General features: G+C 37.9%; 1 protein-coding gene across 2 annotated transcripts in view; it reads right to left on the bottom strand.

Annotated features, from left to right (window-relative positions):
- Zfp654 (zinc finger protein 654) overlaps positions 1-22,356 on the bottom strand; it is a 64,533-nt gene that overhangs the window by 20,906 nt on the left and 21,271 nt on the right. Inside the window, exons 2-3 of one of the 2 annotated variants that reach the window (XM_063270836.1) lie at positions 21,888-21,937; positions 5,136-5,217 (exon numbers count right to left, since the gene is read on the bottom strand). Coding sequence is in view for 1 of the 2 variants with exons in the window: in XM_237855.11 (XP_237855.6) it covers positions 5,136-5,217 (82 nt within the window). In the remaining variant the exon portion in view is untranslated. The remainder of the gene's footprint in view (positions 1-5,135; positions 5,218-21,887; positions 21,938-22,356) is intronic. The other variant, XM_237855.11, reaches the window with a different exon arrangement.

The following is a 22,356-nucleotide window of genomic DNA, read 5'->3' on the forward strand; positions in this document are numbered from 1 at the left end:
AATGGACAGATCATGGAAACAGAAATTAAACAGTGATGTCGACAGACTAAGAGAAGTCATGAGCCAAATGGACTTAACGGATATTTATAGAACATTCTATCCTAAAGCAAAAGGATATACCTTCTTCTCAACTCCTCATGGTACTTTCTTCAAAATTGACCATATAATTGGTCAAAAAACGGGCCTCAACAGGTACAGAAAGATAGAAATAATCCCATGCGTGCTATCGGACCACCACGGCCTAAAACTGGTCTTCAATAACAATAAGGGAAGAACACCCACATATACATGGAAGTTGAACAATTTTCTACTCAATGATAACCTGTTCGAGGAAGAAAGAAAGAAAAACTTAAAGACTTCTTAGAATTTAATGAAAATGAAGGTACAACATACCCAAACTTATGGGACACAATGAAAGCTGTGCTAAGAGGAAAACTCATAGTTCTGAGTGTCTGCAGAAAGAAACAGGAGAGAGCATACCTCTCTTGGGCATATACCCAAAAGATGCCCCAACATATAACAAAGACACGTGCTCCACTATGTTCATAGCAGCCTTATTTATAATAGCCAGAAGCTGGAAAGAACCTAGATGCCCTTCAACAGAGGAATGGATACAGAAAATGTGGTACATCTACACAATGGAATATTACTCAGCTATCAAAAATAATGACTTTATGAAATTCGTAGGCAAATGGATGGAACTGGAAAATATCATCCTGAGTGAGGTAACCCAATCATAGAAAAACACACATGGTATGCACTCAGTGATAAGTGGCTATTAGCCCAAATGCTTGAATTACCCTAGATGCACAGAACACATGAAACTCAAGACAGATGATCAAAATGTGAATGCTTCACTCCTTCTTTAAAAGGGGAACAAGAATACCCTTGGTAGGGAATAGGGAGACAAAATTTTAGAACAGAGGCAGAAGGAACACCTATTCAGAGCCTGCCCCACATGTGGCCCATACATATACAGCCACCAAAGTAGATAAGATGGATGAAGCAAAGAAGTGCAGACCGACAGGAGCCGAATGTAGATCTCTCCTGAGAGACACACCCAGAATACAGCAAATACATAAGCGAATGCCAGCAGCAAACCACTGAACTGAGAACAGGACCCCCGTTGAAGGAATCAGAGAAAGAACTGCAAGACCTTGAAGGGGCTCGAGACCCCATATGAACAACAATGCCAACCAACCAGAGCTTCCAGGTACTAAGCCACTACCCAAAGACTATACATGGACTGACCCTGGGCTCCAACCTCATAGGTAGCAATGAATAGCCTAGTAAGAGTACCAGTGGAAGGGGAAGCCCTTGGTCCTGCCAAGACTGAAGCCCCAGTGAATGTGATTGTTGGGGGGAGGATAGTAATGGGGGCAGGATGGGGAGGGGAAGCCCTTATAGAAGGAGAGGGGGAGGGGGGTAGTTGGCCCGGAAATCGGGAAGGGGATTAACAATCGAAATGTAAATAAGAAATACTTAAGGTAATAAAGATGGAATAAAAAAATTTAAAAAAAGAGTAAAAAAATACTAAAAAAAAAATCTCACCAATTGAATCCAAGAACACATCAAAAGGTTATCCATCATGATCAAGTAGGCTTCATCCCAGGGATTCAGGGATGTTTCAATATAAGGAAATCCATCAATGTAATCCACTATATAAACAAACTCAAAGATAAAAACCACATGATCATCTCATTAGATGCGGAGAAAGCATTTGACAAAATTTAGTACCCCTTCATGAGAAAAATCCTGGAAATATCAGGAATATAAACATAGTACTACCTAAACATAGTAAAAGCAATATACAGCAAACTAGTAGCCTACATCAAACTAAATCGAGAGAAACTTGATGCAATCCCACTAAAATCAGGGACTAGGCAAGGCTGCCCACTCTCTCCCTACTTATTTCATATAGTACTCAAGGTCCTACCCAGAGCAGTCAGTCAACAAAAGGAGGTCAAAAAGGAATACAAAAGGAAAGGAAGAAGTCAAAATAGCACTATTTGCTAAAGATATGATAGTATAATTCAGTGACCCCAAAATTTCCACCACAGAACTACTAAATCTGATAAACAACTTCAGAAAAGTGGGAGGATATAAAATTAACTCAAACAAATCAGGAGCCTTCCTATACTCAAAGGATAAACAGGGTAAGAAAGAAATTAGAGAAATGACATTCTTCGCAATAGTCACAAATAACATAAAATACCTCAGTGTGACTCTAACTAAGCAAATGAAAAATTTTTATGACAAGAAATTCAAATCTCTGAAGAAAGAAATTGAAACAGATCTCATAAGATGGAAAGACTTCCCAGGCTCATGGAGTGGCAGGATTAATATAGCAAAAATGGCCATTTTTCTAAAAGCAATCTACAGATTCAATGCAATCCCCATTAAATTGCAAATCAGTTTTTCTTGTAGTTAGAAAAAGCAATTTGTAAATTCATTTGGAATAACAAAAAAACCCAGGAAAGTGAAAACTATCCTCAACAATAAAAGAACTTCTGGGCGAATCACCATCCCAGACCTTAAGCAGTATTACAGAGCAGTGGTGATAAAACCTTAGTGGTATTGGTACAGAGACAGGCAGGTAGATTAATGCAATAGAATTGAAGACCCAGAATTGAACCTACACCCTATGGTCACTTGATCTTTGACAAAGGATCCACCCAGTGGAAAAAAGAGGGTTTTCAACAAATGGTGCTGGTTCAACTGGAGGTCAGCATGTAGAAGAATGCAAATCAATCCACTCTTATCTCCTTGTACAAAGATCAAGTCCAAATGGATCTTGGGTCTCCACATAAAACCAGATACAGGGAAACTAATAGAAGAGAAAGTGGGGAAGACCCTCTAACACTTAGGCACTGGGGAATATATATATATATATATATATATTGAACTCAAAAAGTTAGACTCCAGAGAATCAAATAACCCTTTTAAAAATAGATTTCAGAGCTAAATAGAGAATTCTTGATTGAGGAATATATAATGGCTGAGAAGTACCTAAATAAAAGTTCAACATCTTTAGTCATCAGGGAAATGCAAATCAAAACAACTCTGAGATTCCACCTCACACCAGTCAGAATGGCTAAAATCAAAAACTCAGGGACAGCAGATGCTGGTCAGGATGTGGAGAAAGACAAATACTCTTCCATTGTTGGTGAGATTGCAAGCTAGTACAACCAATCTGGAAGTCACTTTGAAGGTTCCTCAGATAAATGGGCATAGTACTACCTCAGGACCCTGCTATACCACTCCTGGGTATATACCCAAAAGATGCTCCAACATAGAAGAAGGATACATGCTCCACTATGTTCATAGCAACTTTATTTGCAATAGCCAGAAGATGGAAAGAACCCAGGTGCCCTTCAACAGAGGAATGGATACAGAAAATGTGGTACATCTACACAATGAAGTACTACTCAACTATTATAAAAAATGACTTCATGGAATGCATAGGTAATTGGATGGAACTAGAAAATCCATTCAGAGTGAGGTAACCCAATCACAAAAGAACACACATGGTATTACTCACTGATAAGTGGATATTAGCCCAACATTTTAGAATACTCAAGATATAATTCACAGACCACATAAAGTTCAAGAAGAAAAAAGACCAAAGTATGGACTTTCAGACCTTTTTAGAAGATGAAACAAAAGACTCACAGCAGGAAATATGGAGACAAAGTATGGAGCAAAGACTGAATGAAAGACCATCCAGAGACTGCCCTACTTGGGGATCCATCCCATATACAAACACCAAACTCAGACCATATGGCAAATGCCAAGAAGTGCATTCTGACAAGAGACTGATATGGATGTCTCCTGAGAGGCTCTGTCAGAGCTTGACAAATATAAAGGTAGATGCTGGCAGCTAACCATTGAATTGAGACCAGGGTCCCCAATGGAAGAGTTACAGAAAGGACTGAAGGAGCTGAAGGTGTTTGCAACCCCATAGAAAGAACAATAATATCACCCAACCAGACTCCCTCCACCCCCAGAGCTCCCAGGGACTAAAGCACCATCCCAAGAGTACACAGGGATAGACCCAGTGCTCCAGCCACACATATGTAGCAGAGGATAGCATTGTCGGGCATCAGTGGGAGGAGAGGTACTTGGTCCTGTCAAGGCTAGATGCCCCAGTTTAGTGGAATATGTGTGTGTGTGTGTGTGTGTATGTATGTGTGTCAATTTGTGCACTGTATGTATATATACACATATGCAAGTGTGTAAAAGTGCACAAGAAAGTGTGTCCATGAGTGTGGAAGCCAAAGGTTGATCGTGTGTATCTTCCTTAATTGCTATCTACCTTATTTTTGATACAGTCTTTTAACTGAACCACAAGCTTTCAACTCAGCTAGACTGGACAGCCAATGAGCCACTAGCATCTGCCCATCACCACCTCTTCAGCATGACAATTACAGAAGTATAAATCTATATCTGGATTTTTTTTCTCCAATAATTTATTTTGTGTACGTATGTGAACACCTGCATGTCTCGCCACATGTGGCATTCACGAAATAATTTCTTGGGAGTTGGTTTTCTCCTCCACAATATGGGAACCAGGGATTGAACAAGTCATCAGTTTGGCAGCAAGCACCTTTACCCACTAAGTCATCTATCCAGTCCCTTATGTGTTTTATGGGTTTTGGTTGCCAAACTCAATGCTGATACTTTTGAGGGCAGGTATTTTACCAACTGAGCCATCTCACTTCTTTGGCATTCTTGTCTAGATTTGTTTCTCAACAAGAACAACAACCTGCCGAGGTTCCGTGAGGTGGGAAAATCAGCAGATAGTCAAGGAAAAGAAACACAGGGCAAGTAGCTTGTTTTTAGTATCAACAAGGCTGCTTCTTTACCAGGGGAGCTGTAGACATGGGAAAAGTCACTATGTTCCCATACATGCTTAGGTTCTTTAGCCACATTAGAATTTAAGATAGAAGCTGCGTGGGAATTCAGTTAAAATTGATTTCATGACTTTTCTTCGCCTGCAAATATAAGGGAATCTTTAAGACTGTCACTGTAGTGAGTATAACAACTTTTAAGCAAAAACTTAATATGATAAACTATTTTTAGAGAATCAAACTGATTTGTGTGTGTATAAAATATAAAATAGTGAACTATTTTACCTGAAATGAGCCAAGAATATCCTTTAAGGGTTCTTCATAAAACTCATCTCTTCCAAAGAACAGGAGCAACTCAAAGAAACTCCTGAAAAGAAAAAAGTTATAATTTTCATTGCTCTGTGGCTTTGTTCTATTTTAAAATGCTACCAAGTTTTAACATCTCTCTAGTATCAAATATTTTACTTATAAATACTTGACTTTTAAAAACTTATTAAAGGGCTAAGGATTTAGCTCAGTTGTCATACACAAAGCTCTGAGTCCAATCTCTAGCACAGCACAGAAAGAGGCGTATTGGTACATGTCTTTAATTCCAGAACTTGGCAAGTGAAAAAAAGACCAGAAGTTCAATATCACTGTCAGTCACATGCCAAGTTTTCAGCCAGCCTGGAATTCATGAAATACTGTCTGAAAATACAAAAACAATTTACAAAGCACAAAAAGTAATGATGCAAAATAGACAACGAGAGATTAAAAATATGTCCGATCAAGCTTGGCACTATATGCTAATATGTAGAGGAAAACTATATATGGAGCTCCTTACTATCTGGGGTTTTAAACACCTACTGGAAATCCTAGAATGTACATGTCATACATCAAGGGAAAACTCTGTGTACTCACCCACATACATTATTTATATTTTGGTAGATTACCTAGGGAGATCAGATTCTAATAAAGGCAACTATCTCTCTTTAGTATAAAACAGAAAAGGCCCAGAAGTCAAAGATGAGCTGGAAAAAGAAAAGGGGACTAGTGGCAGAAAGGAGGGTGAACAGTGAGTAGATCAGTGGGGTGAATATGATCACGGTTTATCAAATCTGTGTACAAAAATCTCATAGTAAAAACCCATTATTTTGTACAATGACTATATTATAATAATGAAAAAGAAAAAGACAACATTGAAGTTGCCACATCATTTGGATTCTCCTTTTCAGAAACTTCTTTGGAATATGATTCAGACAACATCACATGCTACAATGTGAAGCAGAACTTTTATAAAACTGAAATGAACTCAGGATGCAGCTGTGTGCTAGAGTTCTTGCCTAGCACAACTAACACCATAGGTTCAATCTCTAGCATCAGAGAGTAGAAATATCTGTGGTATTAGTAAAAGTTGGAATGAAACTTTCAAACCTCTTTGTCAACTGGGTTTAGACAATGTAGTCTTTTGATGACTACATAGCAATATTTAATAGGATCTTCTCCAAGAGAAGAATTATCTCAAAAAACCACTTTTCCTTTTTTCATTAGGGGCTCAATTCCCCTATGCTTCCCTGAGGCTGGCCTCAACTTTTGGATTCAAGAAATCTACCTGTCAATTTCCTAAGCAGACATGATAGGTACCTACTCAGGGTCATCTAAAAAGCATTATACTTATTCATAAGATGCAACTCTTCCTATTTTAAAATTGGCTATAGCAATTCATTTGTATCTCCAGGCTCTGTGTGTAATTATATCTTTCTAATACATCTTCAGTTAATTCCTCTACTAAAGTCTTGAAACTTTCAAAGTTATGCAGGTTAGAATCTACTTTAAATTCCCATAAATATTCTTCTTTATAGAATCTTCCTATGCACTACAAGTGTTTTTTCACTGCTATCATAATATAATTTTCCTGGGTCCATCAGGGGACCACTACCTATAAGATAAGGATCACCTTATAAAATAAAATTGTCAAATAATAAGATGTGAAATTTTAAGTCACTGCTTATTGCAAAATAGGTGTATATGCATGAAAATGACATTAATCTCACTGTAAAACCATCAGAGCTCTTGAATGAACAGGTCCATTAATAGCAAGCAGTATACTTTAAAAGGAATCTTTCTCTTTAAGCAGTGGGTCTCAAGTCTGGACCCAACAAACCTTGTTGCAAACAGATGTTCCATCATCCAGGCATTGCTCTACTAGTAAAGCTTGATAGTTATTTGGTAGAATTCTTAAAGACCCTAGACTTTTCAGAAATGGTATGTCCACAAGGTTCTACTAGTAAGAGTCAGTCTGGACTGGTACAATCTTCCTTGGCTATCTGAGAGTTACAACAGGACTTTCTTTAAACTGTTTTTCTTTTCTTGTTGTACCTTTTCACTTGAAAAATTTTTACACGCTTCTGGATATATAGGTATGTACAATAGGTATAATCACTTACTGATAATAATTATAAGGAAATTTACTTTAATTCTTCATTATACATTTAATTTTACCATTGACTAAAGATGAAAATAAATTTCCAAATATATTCTTTTATTGTTACACAGACATTCATATATTGTTTGAATTTATATGATGCATAACATAGAATATGTTCTTTTTTCAGAGTTGATTGATATTTGTTTTTATGATCAACAATGTCGAGAATGTTCCTTCATATAAATACATAGTATAAAATGTCGGAAGTAATTTGGGGCCTTTTTTACAAATTGCTGACAATCCTTACCTAATCCCAAGCCCATTTATCATTTCTTTTAAGACTCAAGTGAGCTCTCAAACAGAAACTTTTACTATCAAGCATTCTAACACAACATATAAAGATATGTACTAATATATACTAATTTGGTACTTGCACAGAGGACTGGTAGGACAATATTAAAAGTCTTTCCTTTCCAGAATTAGGTGACTATGTACAGTAAAAACATTTCAAATTATAAGAAATATCTTTGAATCTGAACCAAGATGTTTAAGAAAGGATTTATTGGTACTGCGTGTAGTACCAATGTACAGTGTACCCTGACAGGTAGTCAAGGTACCAAGGCTGAAGTTGTGTGATGCAGTATGGGTGAACAGTACCAGAAATATCTTAAATTCATCACATACTTGAGTGTGAATTAAGATCCTGACATTTCATGTGTACAAACCTTTATGTTTGCCACTTTTTCACAACTTTTCCATTCAATTACCAACCATGTATGGTCACACAACATACAGTTTCAGAAGCTATCCAGCTTTATTTTCTAATACACAGCTGTTCATCTACACTGAAAATCTGTTTAGCTTATCTATTAAACTGAACAGCATGGCTACATGTTTGATGTCTTCCAATGGCCATAGATAAAAGTTTGGTCACCTGCTTATGTTATTGGTGTTAGGGTCCTAAACAAGGTCTTTAAATTAATTAATTAATTAATTAATTTATTTTGTGTACAGCATTCTGTTTGCATGTATGCTTGCAGGCCAGAAGGGCACCAGATCTCATTTTAGGTGGTTGTGAGCCATGTGGTTGCTGGGAATTGAACACAGGGCTTCGGGAAGAGCAGATAGTACTCTTTAACTTCTAAGCCATCTCTCTAGCCCCTGACATAGTTCTTATGTCATTGTTTGTGTACCTTGAAAGAGACCAAGAGTTTCTAGTACTTTTCTGTCTTCTGTTTCCTTGCTGCCATGAGCTTTCTCATTTGTGAACTTTTCTGCCATGATGTACAGTGTTTCTAAATGCCCAATAGGAATAACCACAGACTGAATCTCCAAAACTGTGAACTAAAATAAACCTACCCTTGGTGGCTGAAAAGATGGTTCCTTGAATAAAGTGTAACCTTTACAAGTATGAGAACCTGAGTTATGAACCTCAGCATTCATATATACGCCAAAGCGATGACATATACCCCCAGAACTCACTGGCTAGCCAATCTAGGAAAACACCAAGGTCTGGGTTCAGTGAGAGACTCTGTCTAAAAAATACTGCCCTACACACCACACCCAAGGGTGTGCACACACACACACACACACACACACACACACACACACACACACACGCATACTCCACAAGCAAATAAGCCTACACTTTTTTTTTTCCTTTTTTTCAGAGCTGGGGACCGAACCCAGGGCCTTGCGCTTACTAGGCAAGCGCTCTTCCACTGAGCCAAATCCCCAACCCGCCTACACCTCTTTTTAAGTTGGTCATTTTCAAGTATTCCTTTACAGGTAAAGAACGCTGTCTAACTACCACTTTCATAAATTTTCTTAGCTAGATCTTCTGCGTAACTTCAGCTTCTATATCACTATTCCTGTTCCACTTAGTACTTCTGTGTTATTGAGAAAGCTTCCTTCCTAAAAACAAACAAACAAACAAAAGAATCTTTACTTATCATTAATCTTTTCTTTTGTAGAGAGCCTTCAGAGCCTTGACAATAGTTAGGGCCTTGTGTGTACTTACATACATTAACGATTGATTAAAAACAAGAAAAAGAAACAGAAGAAATAAGACTATGAAGTTGGGCATGGTGGCACACACCTTTTATTAATCACAGCATTCCAGAGGAATAGGTAGATGGATCTCCTCTGAGTTCCAAGGCAACCTGGTCTACATAGTGAGTTCCAGGCCAACCAAAGATACATAGTGAGAGCCTGTCTCAGGAAAGAAAAAGAGAAGGGAGAGGAGGGGAAGAGAGGGGAAGAAGGGGAGAAAGAATAGGAGGTGTCCTAGTCAGTCATGTCAACTTGACACACAAACTAGAGTTATCTGAAAGAAGAGAACCTCATTTGAAAGAAAAAAAAAGATTCCATAAGATCCAGTTGTAGAGCATTTTCTCAATTAGTAATTTGTGGAGAAGGTCCCAGCCTTGTAGTGGTTCCAACCTGGGCTGGGTCTATTAAGAAAGCAGGCTGAGCAAGCCATGGGGAGCAGGCCAGTAGGCAGCACCTTTCCATGCCCTCTACATCAGCTCCTGCTCTAGGCTCCTGTCCTGACATCCTTTGGTGATGAACAGCAACCAAGAAGTGTACTTTCCTCCCCAACTCGCTCTTCAGTCATGGTGTTTCACGACAGCAAAAGAAAACCTAGCTCAGCCAGGAAGGGAGGAGAGGGCATGGGAAAAGAAAGGGGAGCAGAGAAGAGAAGGGAAGAGGGAAAAGATGGTGAGGGGACAGAAATGGGGGAAATAAAAACGGAAAGGAACCTATAAAACAAAAAATAATAGTAAAGGACTAGCTACTTTTATATTCTATAATGACTCTGTAATTAAATCAATATCACATTAGCATAAGAATTATAAAATAGATTAATGAAGCCAAAGGTAAAATAAAGAGTTCTTAAATAAAAAGCAGTAGCAGTTAAATATTAAGAGCATCTCAACTCATTAGCAAAGTGTTAGGTAGCAGCATATCAAATCACTCTACAGCAGAATGCTTTAAAACAAACAAAAAAACAACACATGATTTACTCTACCTTCCAAATGTGGATAACATTCAAACTAAAACCCAGATACAGAAAAATTAATCAGTGCTAATATATGAAAAAGAATCCATATAATCTAGCTATAGAAATATCTTTACAGCTCAAAATTATATTTAAAAATGCATGTGGACTTCAAAAACAGTATAAATATTAATACCATATCCAATGCTTGCTCATTTTGGTGCTCCTTGAAGAGGTTTTAACATTCTTCCTCTCTTCCTGCTTCTCCTAGTTCAGGACAGTAAGGAATGTCCTAACTCTCAGTTTTGGCTGAAGACTATTATTTCTCTTCCAACTTAAAAATACATTTCAGTTGAGAGATTTCTTTTTCTTTCATTGTTTTAAGATGTCATTTCATTGTGTTCTGTTTTACATAGTTTTACTTACAATATGTGTTTGTGTTTTATGTTTGGCATCTTTAGTTTTGAAGTAATAACTCTTCTCTGGTTTTTAGTTTGAGTATCAGGCTATTGAGGCACTAACTGTCTGCATGTGTACACGAGAAATAAGACTTGCACTGAGTTCTGAATCTGTGCATTAATTTTTCTTCTTACTTTTAGAAAATTTGTGGTCAGAATTTTGTCAGAATTGCTTCTGGTTTATTTTTGATATTCCTTCTAGGACAGTGGTTCTCAACCTATTGATTACCACATGTAAGATAGTCTGCATATCAAATATTTACATTACAATCGATCGCAGTAGCAAAATTATAATTATAAAATAGCAATGAAATAATTTTATGGTCTGAAGTATAACATGAGAAACTGTATTAAAGGGTTACAGCATTAGGAAACTTGTGAACCACTGTTCTCTGATTTTAATAGATATATAATGTATAGTTTTATATTTTCCGATAGCTCCTAAAGCTCTTTATTCTCCCTTGTCTTCTAAATTGGATAATTTCCACTAATCAGCATTCAAGATTCATTCAATTTTTGTTCAAGGCCAACCACGGGCTTTGCTTAAACTCATTCCTAACCCCGTTTTCTTTATCCATCAAAATCACTAGGCATCCTGAATAATATTGTGGTTTTTTAGTTTCTAGCATTTATATTTGTATGTTTAAATTGCCCATTTATGTGCTAAAATCTGCAGTCCATATTTCCCACTAAAATCCTTATAGATCGGTACCTAATTTGACTGATTATTTTGATTCTTGATTAAAAAAAAAATCACACTTTAAAGATGTGTGTAAATTTGTAAAAGTTCTGACACAGTACAGGCTGCAGTACCATATCCCTGGAAACATTCTTGTCTTTTCTTGCACTGCACCTTTATTGTGGAGCACTTGACTTAAACCAGTTACAATTTAAGCTAAGGTAGGTGGGTGGGGATGGATGTGAAAGGAAAAAGGAGAAATGTGGGGATGAACATGATCACAATACATTGTATGAAATCTTGATGCCCTGGCATAAGAGAATGCTAGGGCGGGGAGGCAGGAGAGGGTAGGTGGGTAGGAGAGCACCCTCAGAAGCAGGGGATGGGATAGGGCGTTAGCAGAGGGTAAATGAGAAATGAGGATAATATCTGAAATGTTAAAAAAAAAACCAATTAAAAAAATCTTCAAATTAATAAGAATTATTTTTAAAAATTAAGTTAAGCTGAGTGTGAGTTTTGTTTTTCTCTCATGACTATCAATCAGTAGACAGGAACAGGATATTTCATTACTTACCACTTTCTGCATCTACCAATACAAATTTAACAATCAAATATAGATGTTTATTTCCAAATTGGTTTATACTTTATCTACATTACTGTGGGTTATAAGTGTATCAAATAAAATAAAATTTTGCCTGATCCTGCTTTCTTTCATTTTTTTTATTGGATAATTTTTATTTACATTTCAAATGTTATTCCCTTTCCTGGTTTCCCATCCATAAGCCCCCTATCCCATCCCCATCTCCTTTCTTCTATAAGGGTGTTCCCCCTCCCCAATCATCCCCCCTTCCTTCCTCCCCACCCTGACATTGCCCTCCATGGGGGTGAGGGGGGGTGTCCAGCCTTGGCAGGACCAAGGGCTTCTCCTCCCTTTGGTGCCCAACAAGGTCATTCTCTGCAACATATGCAGCTGGAGCCATGGGTCTGTCCATGTATAGTCTTTGCATAGTAGTTTAGTCCCCTGGAGCTCCAGTTGGTTGATATTGTTGTTCTTATGGGGTTGCAAGCCACTTCAGCTCCTTCAGTCCTTTCTCTAACTCATCCAATAGGGACCCCATTCTCAGTTCAAAGGTTTACTGCTAGCATTCCCCTCTTTATTTCTCATGCTCTGGCTGAGACTCTCAGGAGACAGCTATATCAGGCTCTTGCCAGTATGCACTTCTTGGCTTTATCAATATTGTCTAGGTTTGGTGGCTGTGTATATATGGGGGTGGATCTCTAGATAGGGCAGGCTCTGAATGGCCATTCCTTCAGCCTCTGCCCCAAACTTTGTCTCCCTATCTCCTCCGATGAATATTTTTGTTCCCCCTTTTAAGAAAGACTGAAGCATCCATACTTTGGTCGTCCTTCTTCTTGAGCTTCCTGTGGTCTATGGATTTTATCTTGGGTAATTGGAGCAGTGAATGCATACCATGTGTGTTTTTTGTAACTGGGTTACCTCAACCAGGATGACATTTTCTAGTTCCATCCATTTGCCTATGAATTTTATTAAGTTGTTGTTTTTAATAGCTGAGTAGCACTCCATTGTGTAAATGTACATTTTCTGTATCCATTCTTCTGTTGAGGGACATCTGGGTTTTTTCCAGCTTCTGGCTATTATAAATAAGGTTGCTATGAACATAGTAGAGCATGTGTCCTTGTTCTATGTTGGAGCACCTTTTGGGTATATACCCAGGAGAGGTATAGCTGGGTCCTCAGGTACTGCAATGTCCAATTTTCTGAGGAACCGCCAGACTGATTTCCAGAGTGGTTGTACCAGCTTGCAATCCCACCAACAATGGAGGAGTATTTGTCTTTCTCCACATCCTCACCATTATCTGTTGTCACCTGAGTTTTTGATCTCAGCCATTCTGACTGGTGTGAGGTCGAATCTCAGAGTTGTTTTGATTTGCATTTCCCTGATGACTACGAATGTTGACCTTTTCTTTAGGTGTTTCTCAGTCATTTGATATTTCTCAGCTGAGAATTCTTTGTTAAGTTCTGTACCCCATTTTTTAATAGGGTTATTTGGCTCTCTGGAGTCTAACTTTTTGAATTCTTTGTATATATTACATTATCCCTCTATCAAATGTAGGATTGGTAAAGATCTTTTTCCAATCTGCTGGTTGCCGTTTTGTCCTAATGACAGTGTCCTTTGCCTTAGAGAAGCTCTGCAGTTTTATGAGGTCCCATTTGTCGATTCTTGATCTTAGAGCATAAGCCATTGGTGTTCTGTCCAGGAAATTTTCCCCAGTTCCCATATATTTGAGGCTCTTTCCCACTTTCAAGGAAAGTCTTATAAAGATCACCATTTAATTGGGACTGGCTTACAGGTTCAGAGGTTCGTTCAGTACATTATCATCAAGGTAGGCAAAATCTAGGCAGGCATGGTGTAGGCAGAGTTCTACATCTTCATCTGAAGGCTGCTAGTGGAAGATTGACTTCCAGGAAGTTAGTCTTAAGGGTTTAAGACCTTTACCCACAGTGACACGCCAATTTCAATAAGACCACATCTCCTAATAGTGCCACTCCCTGGGCCAAGCATATACAAAACATTACAAATATACAGTAGAAATCAAGTTTGAAATATAGTAAAGTAAGATAATTAAAAATGTTTGGCAATCTACTAATAAACCTGTGGTATAGCCTCCAAATGTCAAGCTGTTCTGAATTGTTTTTATTTTTTGCCATTGCATATATGAATGCTATGTTTAACCAGTTCACTCTTCTAATCATTGAGGACCTGATGCTAAAATATGCTAAAATTCATGAACATTTTTTCCGTTTTGTAAGAGAAAGGTGGGAAAGAAGTAATATCTACATTTTTCTCTCTCTGTTCTCAGTTTCATGAGCAGCCATTGTGTTTTACCTATTAAAGTTAGGAATCACTGCTATATGCATAGATTGGTTCCTCATTCAGGTGTCATCAGGGAAGCTTCCTCCAGCAGCAGATAGGAGCAAATGCAGAGACCCTCAGCCAGACATTATCCAGAGAGAGAGAGAGAGAGAGACAGACAGACAGACAGACAGACAGACAGACAGACTAAATTGAATTTCTCCACTTGGTCCCTCCTCTTGGAGAATGGGAATCACAAAGAGGAGGAAAAGCTGTAGGAGTTAGAAGTGATGTGAGATGCCAGAACATGGCCCACCAAATCAACTGAGTAAGACTCACATGGACTCACAGAGACTGAAATGGCAAGCACCAGCCTCATGGGTCTGCGACAGGTCCTTTGAGTATATGTTATGGCCGCTAGCTTGGTGGTTTTATGGGACTCCTTACAGTGGAGCAGATATATCTCCGACTCTTTCCCTCTCATTGGGTTGCTTTTTTATCCTAAATAATGAGAGCTTTCACCTTATCTTGTTGTATTTTGTTTTGTCTTGTTTGGCTGTAGACTATAACAGACCTATTTTCTGAAGAGGAAATGGGGCGGGGGAGGGGAGGATCTGAGACTGAGGAAAAGTGTAGTGGGAAGGGATATTGGTTGGGAAGTATTGTAGAATAGAAGACTATATTTTCAATTAGAAAGAAAAAAAAAAGAGAGGGAGGAAGGGAAGGAAGGGATTAGTGTTAAATCAATTTACAATAGAAAAGGAAAAAACTGGTCATTACTAGCTACCTGAAATTTGCAAGTCTCCAAGCTTCTCAATCCTCAGTTCCTTATCTACCAAGAATGAATATGAGGTATGCTTTAATATATACACATATATATATACACATATATTGTATATATACACTATATATATGTACATATAATTTTTTTCAACCTATAGGAAGAATAACAATATCGACCAACCAGACCTCCCAAAGCTCCCAGGGACTAAACCACCAACCAAAGAGTACACATGGGGGACCCATGGTTCCAGCTGCATATGTAGCAGAGGATGCCATTGTCCATCAGTTGGAAGAGAGGCCCTTGGTCTTGTGAAGGCCTGACACCCCAGTTTAGGGGAAAGCCAGGGCAGAGAGATGGGAGTGGGTGGGTGGGTGGAAGACCACCCTCATAGAAGCAGGGGGAGGGAGGGATAGGATAGGAAAGAGGATAACATTTGAAATTTAATGAGGAATTTTCAACTGAAGACTTTTTTTTTCTTTTTTTCTTTTTGGAGCTGGGGATCGAACCCAGGGCCTTGCGCTTGCTAGGCAAGCACTCTACCACTGAGCTAAATTTTCAACCCAACATTCGAAATTTAAATAAAATATCCAATAAAAAAAGAGAAAGAAAAAGAAAAAAAATACAGCTTACAAAGAAGGTAAACCTAGGGAAAGCCAGAGATATATTGTGGTTGCTGATTTAAATTTTTTTTTTTTCCGGAGCTGGGGACCGAACCCAGGGCCTTGCGCTTCCTAGGCAAGCGCTCTACCACTGAGCTAAATCCCCAACCCGAATTTTTTTTTTTTTACATCACTCTACATTTCTAAAACATTTGAAAAATATTCAGGTAAATAAAAACAGAATTCATTTTCATTTTCTGTAAAAATCACTTTAAAAGCCATAATTCAATTGCCCAGCCTAGAGATGGTATAGGAAGTTCAGAATTTTATAAATGGGGATATATACAAATTACTACCAGAGAACCTAGCAGCTTACATATTTATATATACATATATACATAAAATTAGATTCATATAAAAAAGAATCTCAAACAAAGCTCATATGTTTGTATGCTTTTTCAGCTGAATAAAAGCTACATATACATGATATAAAATATGAAAAAGTCTTCAAACAGAAACTAAATATAATGAAATCTGTAAATATTCTGACTTCCTGTCTAGGTACCTTTATGTGGCTATAGAAGGTTCTTCTATTACTTCATCTAGTTATTCCTAGCGTTCTTTCAGAAGTCAGAAAATGTTAACTCAACTACAAGTTTTCCCCTAACATCCAGACTAGGTAAAGACTTTGCTATGCCCTCTCATTATATACTACAAGAATCTCAATATTGCAATTACATACATGTATAGCTAGTGGTTTAGTATCTCTAAACTCTGCAAGACTTTTGAGACAAGAACCTTGAGCTTAAACTGATTTGAGGGTTTCTTCCCTGAGCACTAGCTTTCATAATACCAGAAGCATGCAAGCTTTCAAAGGAGGAAAGCAATCAACAGCCCTAACCCAGCTATGATGCCTATGAACAGCATCAATGATTAGCATGGTACGATAATCATAAGAGGGCAGCAGCAGCACATGTATCCTGGTGGTAACTAATAACTCTCTAAATGGACTTAGGAACAACTAAACAAAAGGAAACCACGCTTGGGACTGAACACACAAGTTAATGAAGTCATGAACCTTGAAGGAGAACCTACAACCACCACTGTACTAAACCAGAATTAATTCCTAATTACTTTTTAAATATTTGTCTTTCTACACATATAAGTGTAGTGCTTACTTCAAGGAAACTTCTCTTTGCAGCAGAAATTCCTAAAACATTACAAATAATCAAAAAGCAAAATTGTAGAAGCCATTCCCAATGGATATATTTAAATATACTTCCACATATAAGGCTCAGGAACATTGAAAAAGAGGGGCTGAAATAATTGTAGCAGCAAGAGGATCAGAGTTTGCTGTAAGAATCAGTCTCCTACTATACATGGACTGACCCTGGGCTCCAACCTCATAGGTAGCAATGAATAGCCTAGTAAGGACACCAGTGGAAGGGGAAGCCCTGGGTCCTGCAAAGACTGAACCCCCAGTGAATGTGATTGTTGGGGTGAGGGCGGTAATGGGGGGAGGATGGGGAGGGGAACACCCATAGAGAAGGGGAGGGGGAGGGGTTGGGGGATGTTGGCCTGGAAACCCGGAAAGGGAATAACAATTGTAATGCAAATAAGAAATACTCAAGTTAATAAAGATGGAGGGAAAAAAAAAGAATCAGTCTCCTAAAAATGTCAGACCCATAAGTTCTCACCAACATGACTACCTAAACATGACCTGCACAAGGAAAAGAATAGACATGCCTAAGGGGACAGAAGAAAGATCACAAGGCTTCAGCACAAACAACTTCAGGCAACTAAGAAATGCTGAGAATGGGAAGGAAATAGTCTTAACCAGGTTAGAGTACACCAATTGGTTATCCAATACTAAATGGTCATCCCTGAAATCATACTCAAAAGTAACCTTCTACAGATATATTTAGTAATACATAGACATATATATATTTTGTTGACTTCAATATTCTAGGCCCATGGCAAGTGCTACCTTAGGTGTGACCTTGTTGGAGAAAGTGTGTCACTGTGTAGGTAGACTTTGAGAGCAAACAAAACAGTTATCTTCTGACTGCCTTCAGATCAAGATGTAGGACTCTTAGTTCTTCCAGTATCATGTCTGCCTGCACGCTGCCATGCTTCCCACCATGATTGGTGATAATGGACTGAACCTCTGAAACTGTAAGCCAGCTCCAATAAAATGTTTCCCTTCACAAGAGTTACCTTGGTCATATTGTCCTTTCACAGCAATTGAAACCCTAAGTCACATCTATAACAGTAATTAATGAAAAAAGAGGCAATGAATTTTAAGATCAAGAAGGGGCATATTGGGAGGCTTTGGAGGATGGAAAGGGAAGGGGGGAAGTGATGTAACTATATTACAATCTCAAAAATAAAATCCCACAACTTGGGAGACAGGGGCAGGATTCAAGGCCAACCTAGTCTACATAGTGAGTTCCAGAACAGCCAGGACTACATAGAAAGCCTCTGTCTCAAAATTAATTAATTAATTAACTTATTAATTAATTATAATGGATGGTGCTGATGATGCAGTGCTTCCAAAGCTTTTAAAACTTTTTTTTTGAAGCTGGGGACCGAACCCAGGGCCTTGTGCTTCCTAGGTAAGCGCTCTACCACTGAGCTAAATCCCCAGCCCCTTAAAACTTTTTATATTGCAACACTATAATGATGCTACAGAAAGAAGTGGGAGGAAGATAATAGCACTTTGCAAAAAAGTTAAAAATAATTTGTTATTTAAAACTTTTATTTTCTTCAACTATCAGTAAAGAATACTGAAAATTGTTTGCCCAGAAGTTTGATGCTAATTCCACTGCCCCAAGGACAGCTGCCTAGTCAAGTACTCAGGAATCAGGTAACTTCACCAGAACCTTCTCCCCATTGAATTTGTAAAGTACAGGTGAGGGGCAGGTACAGGATAGAAGGAGGCCTGTCATTGGAGGAGAAGGAAGGATGGACGGGAGAGAAGTTTGAAGGAAGAGGAGGTGACTGGAAGAGAAGAGAAGAGATAGAGGGGAGAGAGAATCCATGGCAGGTGATGTTAAGAGTCTGTGCTGTGTATTTACAGGTTGTTATTAATGTTCCTAAGGGATGGATGGTACCGGGCTTTGTATGTTTAAGTGGGTAATTATATATTATCAGTTGGGTCAAATATTATTGTGTTGTGTGTTCTTTTATGTGAGGATTGGAGTGTAGGAAAGTGTGCAACGACAGGAGACACTGGGCCACAGAGGATTTGGGATTTGTTTCTGCCAAGATATCTAGTAGATATCTTGGGGCACCGCGGTGCCGGACCTAGCGGGGTAAAAGACAACAATACTTTTTTTTATTTTTTATATTTTTACAACAAGAGAAAATGTTTTGGAAGTCTTCAAAATATAAAAATATTTTTTACATTTATTTATTGTGGGCATCTTCAAAATATGAAAATATTGACTGATGTGGGCATCAATTTTTTCGTACCTAGCCAGACTCATTTGAAACTACCTGACACATTCTTGAATGGAGTGCTTATCTCTTAAGCATTTCTATGTTCAATGAGGTGACATGGCACTAGTACTTGAATAAGCCAAAAGTTTTATCACCTTTTCCTCACCACAGTGATTAACTCAAGTAGGGAACACATACCCAAACTGGGCTTGAGATCTTCCAAACACATTTTTTTAGGTGAGGAGGGGAGCTGGTTAAGTTAATGAGCTGTAACTACTGAACTGAGAACAGGACCCCCGTTGAAGGAATCAGAGAAAGGACTGGAAGAGCTTGAAGGTGCTCGAGACCCCATATAAACAACAATGCCAACCAATCAGAGCTTCCAGGGACTAAGCCACTACCCAAAGACTATACATAGACTGACCCTGGACTCTAACCTCATAGGTAGCAATAAATAGCCTAGTAAGAGCACCAGTGGAAGGGGAAGCCTTGGTCCTGCTAAGACTGAACCTCCAGTGAACGTGATTGTTGGGGGGAGGGCGGTAATGGGGGGAGGATGGGGAGGGGAACACCCATATAGAAGGGAGACGGAGGGGTTAGGGGGATGTTGGCCCGGAAACTGGGAAAGGGAATAACATTCGAAATGTAAATAAGAAATACTCAAGTTAATAAAGAAAAAAAGGAAAAAAAAAAGTTAATGAGCTGTGTTTAATCTAGTATTGTTAGAGGATGTAGAAGAATTAAAGCAAAAGATTAAGGCTAGAAAAGAAAAATTTTATTCAGAAGATCCTGCAACCAGTTCTGCTTTCTTATGGTTGATCTACCTAATAAATTCACATCCATACATACACAAAGACTTTTCTCTCTTTTTTGCTTATCTAGTTTGGGTAAGAATTTTTGTAGTTACAAGCAGAGTCAAAATTTAGTTTTCATTCCATTAAGCATCACAAAATATTTTTTAAAAATCAAATATTTTCTTTATAAAAGCAAAAAGCCTTTCTTTTTCTTTTATTGGATTTTTTTTATTTACATTTCAAATGTTATTCCCTTCCTGGTTTCCTGGACACAAAGCCCCTATCCCATCCCTTTCCCCTTCTTCTATAAGTGTGTTCCCCTCCTCATCCACCACCCCCTTCCCACCCTCCGACATTCCCCTATACTGGGATTCCAAAGTTGGCAGGTCCAAGGGTTTCTCCTTCTATTGGTGCCCAACAAGGGCTACATATGCAGTTTTTACCTTTAAAAACAATGGTATCTTACATTTCTTTCTCCCACCTTTGAGCATCTTTAACCAACTTTTAAAGAACACAATATTATTTTTTCTCTGCATTTCTTTTGATACTTTTTTATATTTTGGAGTTATGACTTCACTCCCACATACCTTTCCTTACTTATTCTAGATCATGGCCTCTTTTTTTCATTACTGTTACATACACATATGTGCATGTATATATATGTATAATAGTATATGTTCTTAAATACATAAGAACAACCTCTCAGTCTATATGTTACATGTATGTCTACCTTTTATTTTCTTCAGGAGAGGTTCTGGCTATGTGGCCCAAGATGGCTTCAAATTTATGATTCTTGTGTGTCAGGCCACTAAGTAATAGGATTACACGCATATACCACCAACAACAGTTGTATAGGCACTCAAGTTTGTTTTGTTCTGCTCTCCTTCCTATTTAATTTCTTTACAACATCTAGCTTTAACAATACATTTAAAATTTTTACTGATTTTATTTTTTATCTGCATTGGTATGAGAGTGTCAGATCCCCTAGAATTAGAATTACAGACAGTTGGGAGCCGCCATGTGGATGCTGGGAATTGAACCAGGGTCCTCCGGAAGAACAGCCAGTGCTCTTAACCACTGAGCCATCTCTTTAGTCCCTTAACTATACTTCTCAATCTCAACCTTACCTTTGGTATCTTATTACTTCCTTTAACACACCATAATGTGGTTTTAATGTTACACTGTTTTCTCAACTCTCTCTTGAAAATGTAATTTTAGGTTTTAATGTTTCAGTTTCTCACATTAACACCACTCTTCCCTAACTTTTTATTTTCTGTTTTCTTCCATTATATTTTTTCACATTGAAGGCAATTTTGAAATGTCTGATGACTCCTTAATAACTTTTAGTACTTTACAAATAAGACCACACACAGAAAACTGAGAACCCTATGAACATGGGTTTCTTGATTTGTGAAACTTTAAGAGTAATTAAGTCAACAGCTAGCTATTCCAGGAGCAATCTTTTAATGAAAGGATTCAAAGGTCCCTGCACCAACATCATTTAATTTCTTTAGAAGAAGGAAACCATGACCCTTAAGCAAAAACAAAAACAAAAAAACAAACAAAAAAAACAAAAACCAAAAACCAAAACCAACAAACAAAAACAAATCTACAAGTAACTCTTTCATCCATAGCCTCCCAAATGAGGTCAGCTCCTATGGAGAGTTCACACCTTGCAGATTCACATTCCATGCCTACTTGTGGGCAGGCAAGGAACACAGGCCTCCTTCTACCTGGTTTAATCACTAGTCTGTTTTTAAAACTCACTTTACAAATAAGTATGTGCATACCTAAATCAGTAAGAATTTCACACACTTAACCTTAAAGATTTATCCTGGTACTTCTTTTTAATTTGGCAGTGGATAATTTCATAACCCAGTGTTGTGCCAAGAGTGTAAAACATAAAAACAATAGATGGGTTTGAACTTGCTCCTGCATTCTATAGCCTTTCTAAAGTTCAGAAAATTGTGGCTGTCTTTTTATCACTGTTGATCCTTACCTATTTTCTCTTTATTTCTTTTAGCCTTTCACTATTATTTCAGTGGGCTCCTAGGGGGGCAAGAAAGAAAAATAAAAACACCCAGTTTATAATTTTCATTCAATGTTATCTACAAGCATATTTTTTTAAGCTGGGAGTTTCTTAACCTCCTTCTGAAAGGCTTTAAGGCCCTCTCTGCCAATTATCATGGTATCAATTACCATATTCTGAGACTTATCATTCAAATTTGCCAAGACCACTTGGAGAAATAAAATACAATGTAGTAAACAGAAGAATGTGTGTACCACAAATCTATTGAAAAGTAAAATTGTTCAATAAAGTAAAATTGTTCCTAAATGATGAGCATAAAAATGAAATAACTGGCAGTTTATTTCATAAAAAAATGAAAGAAATGGCAGTTTCTTTTTGAAGGTCAACATTAGGAAAGACTTCTTCCTCAGAACAAACACCCAAAGTCAGTATGTCAAAG

Source organism: Rattus norvegicus, chromosome 11 (genome assembly GCF_036323735.1).
Source record: "Rattus norvegicus strain BN/NHsdMcwi chromosome 11, GRCr8, whole genome shotgun sequence".
In the NCBI taxonomy this organism is placed as follows: Eukaryota; Metazoa; Chordata; class Mammalia; order Rodentia; family Muridae; genus Rattus; species Rattus norvegicus.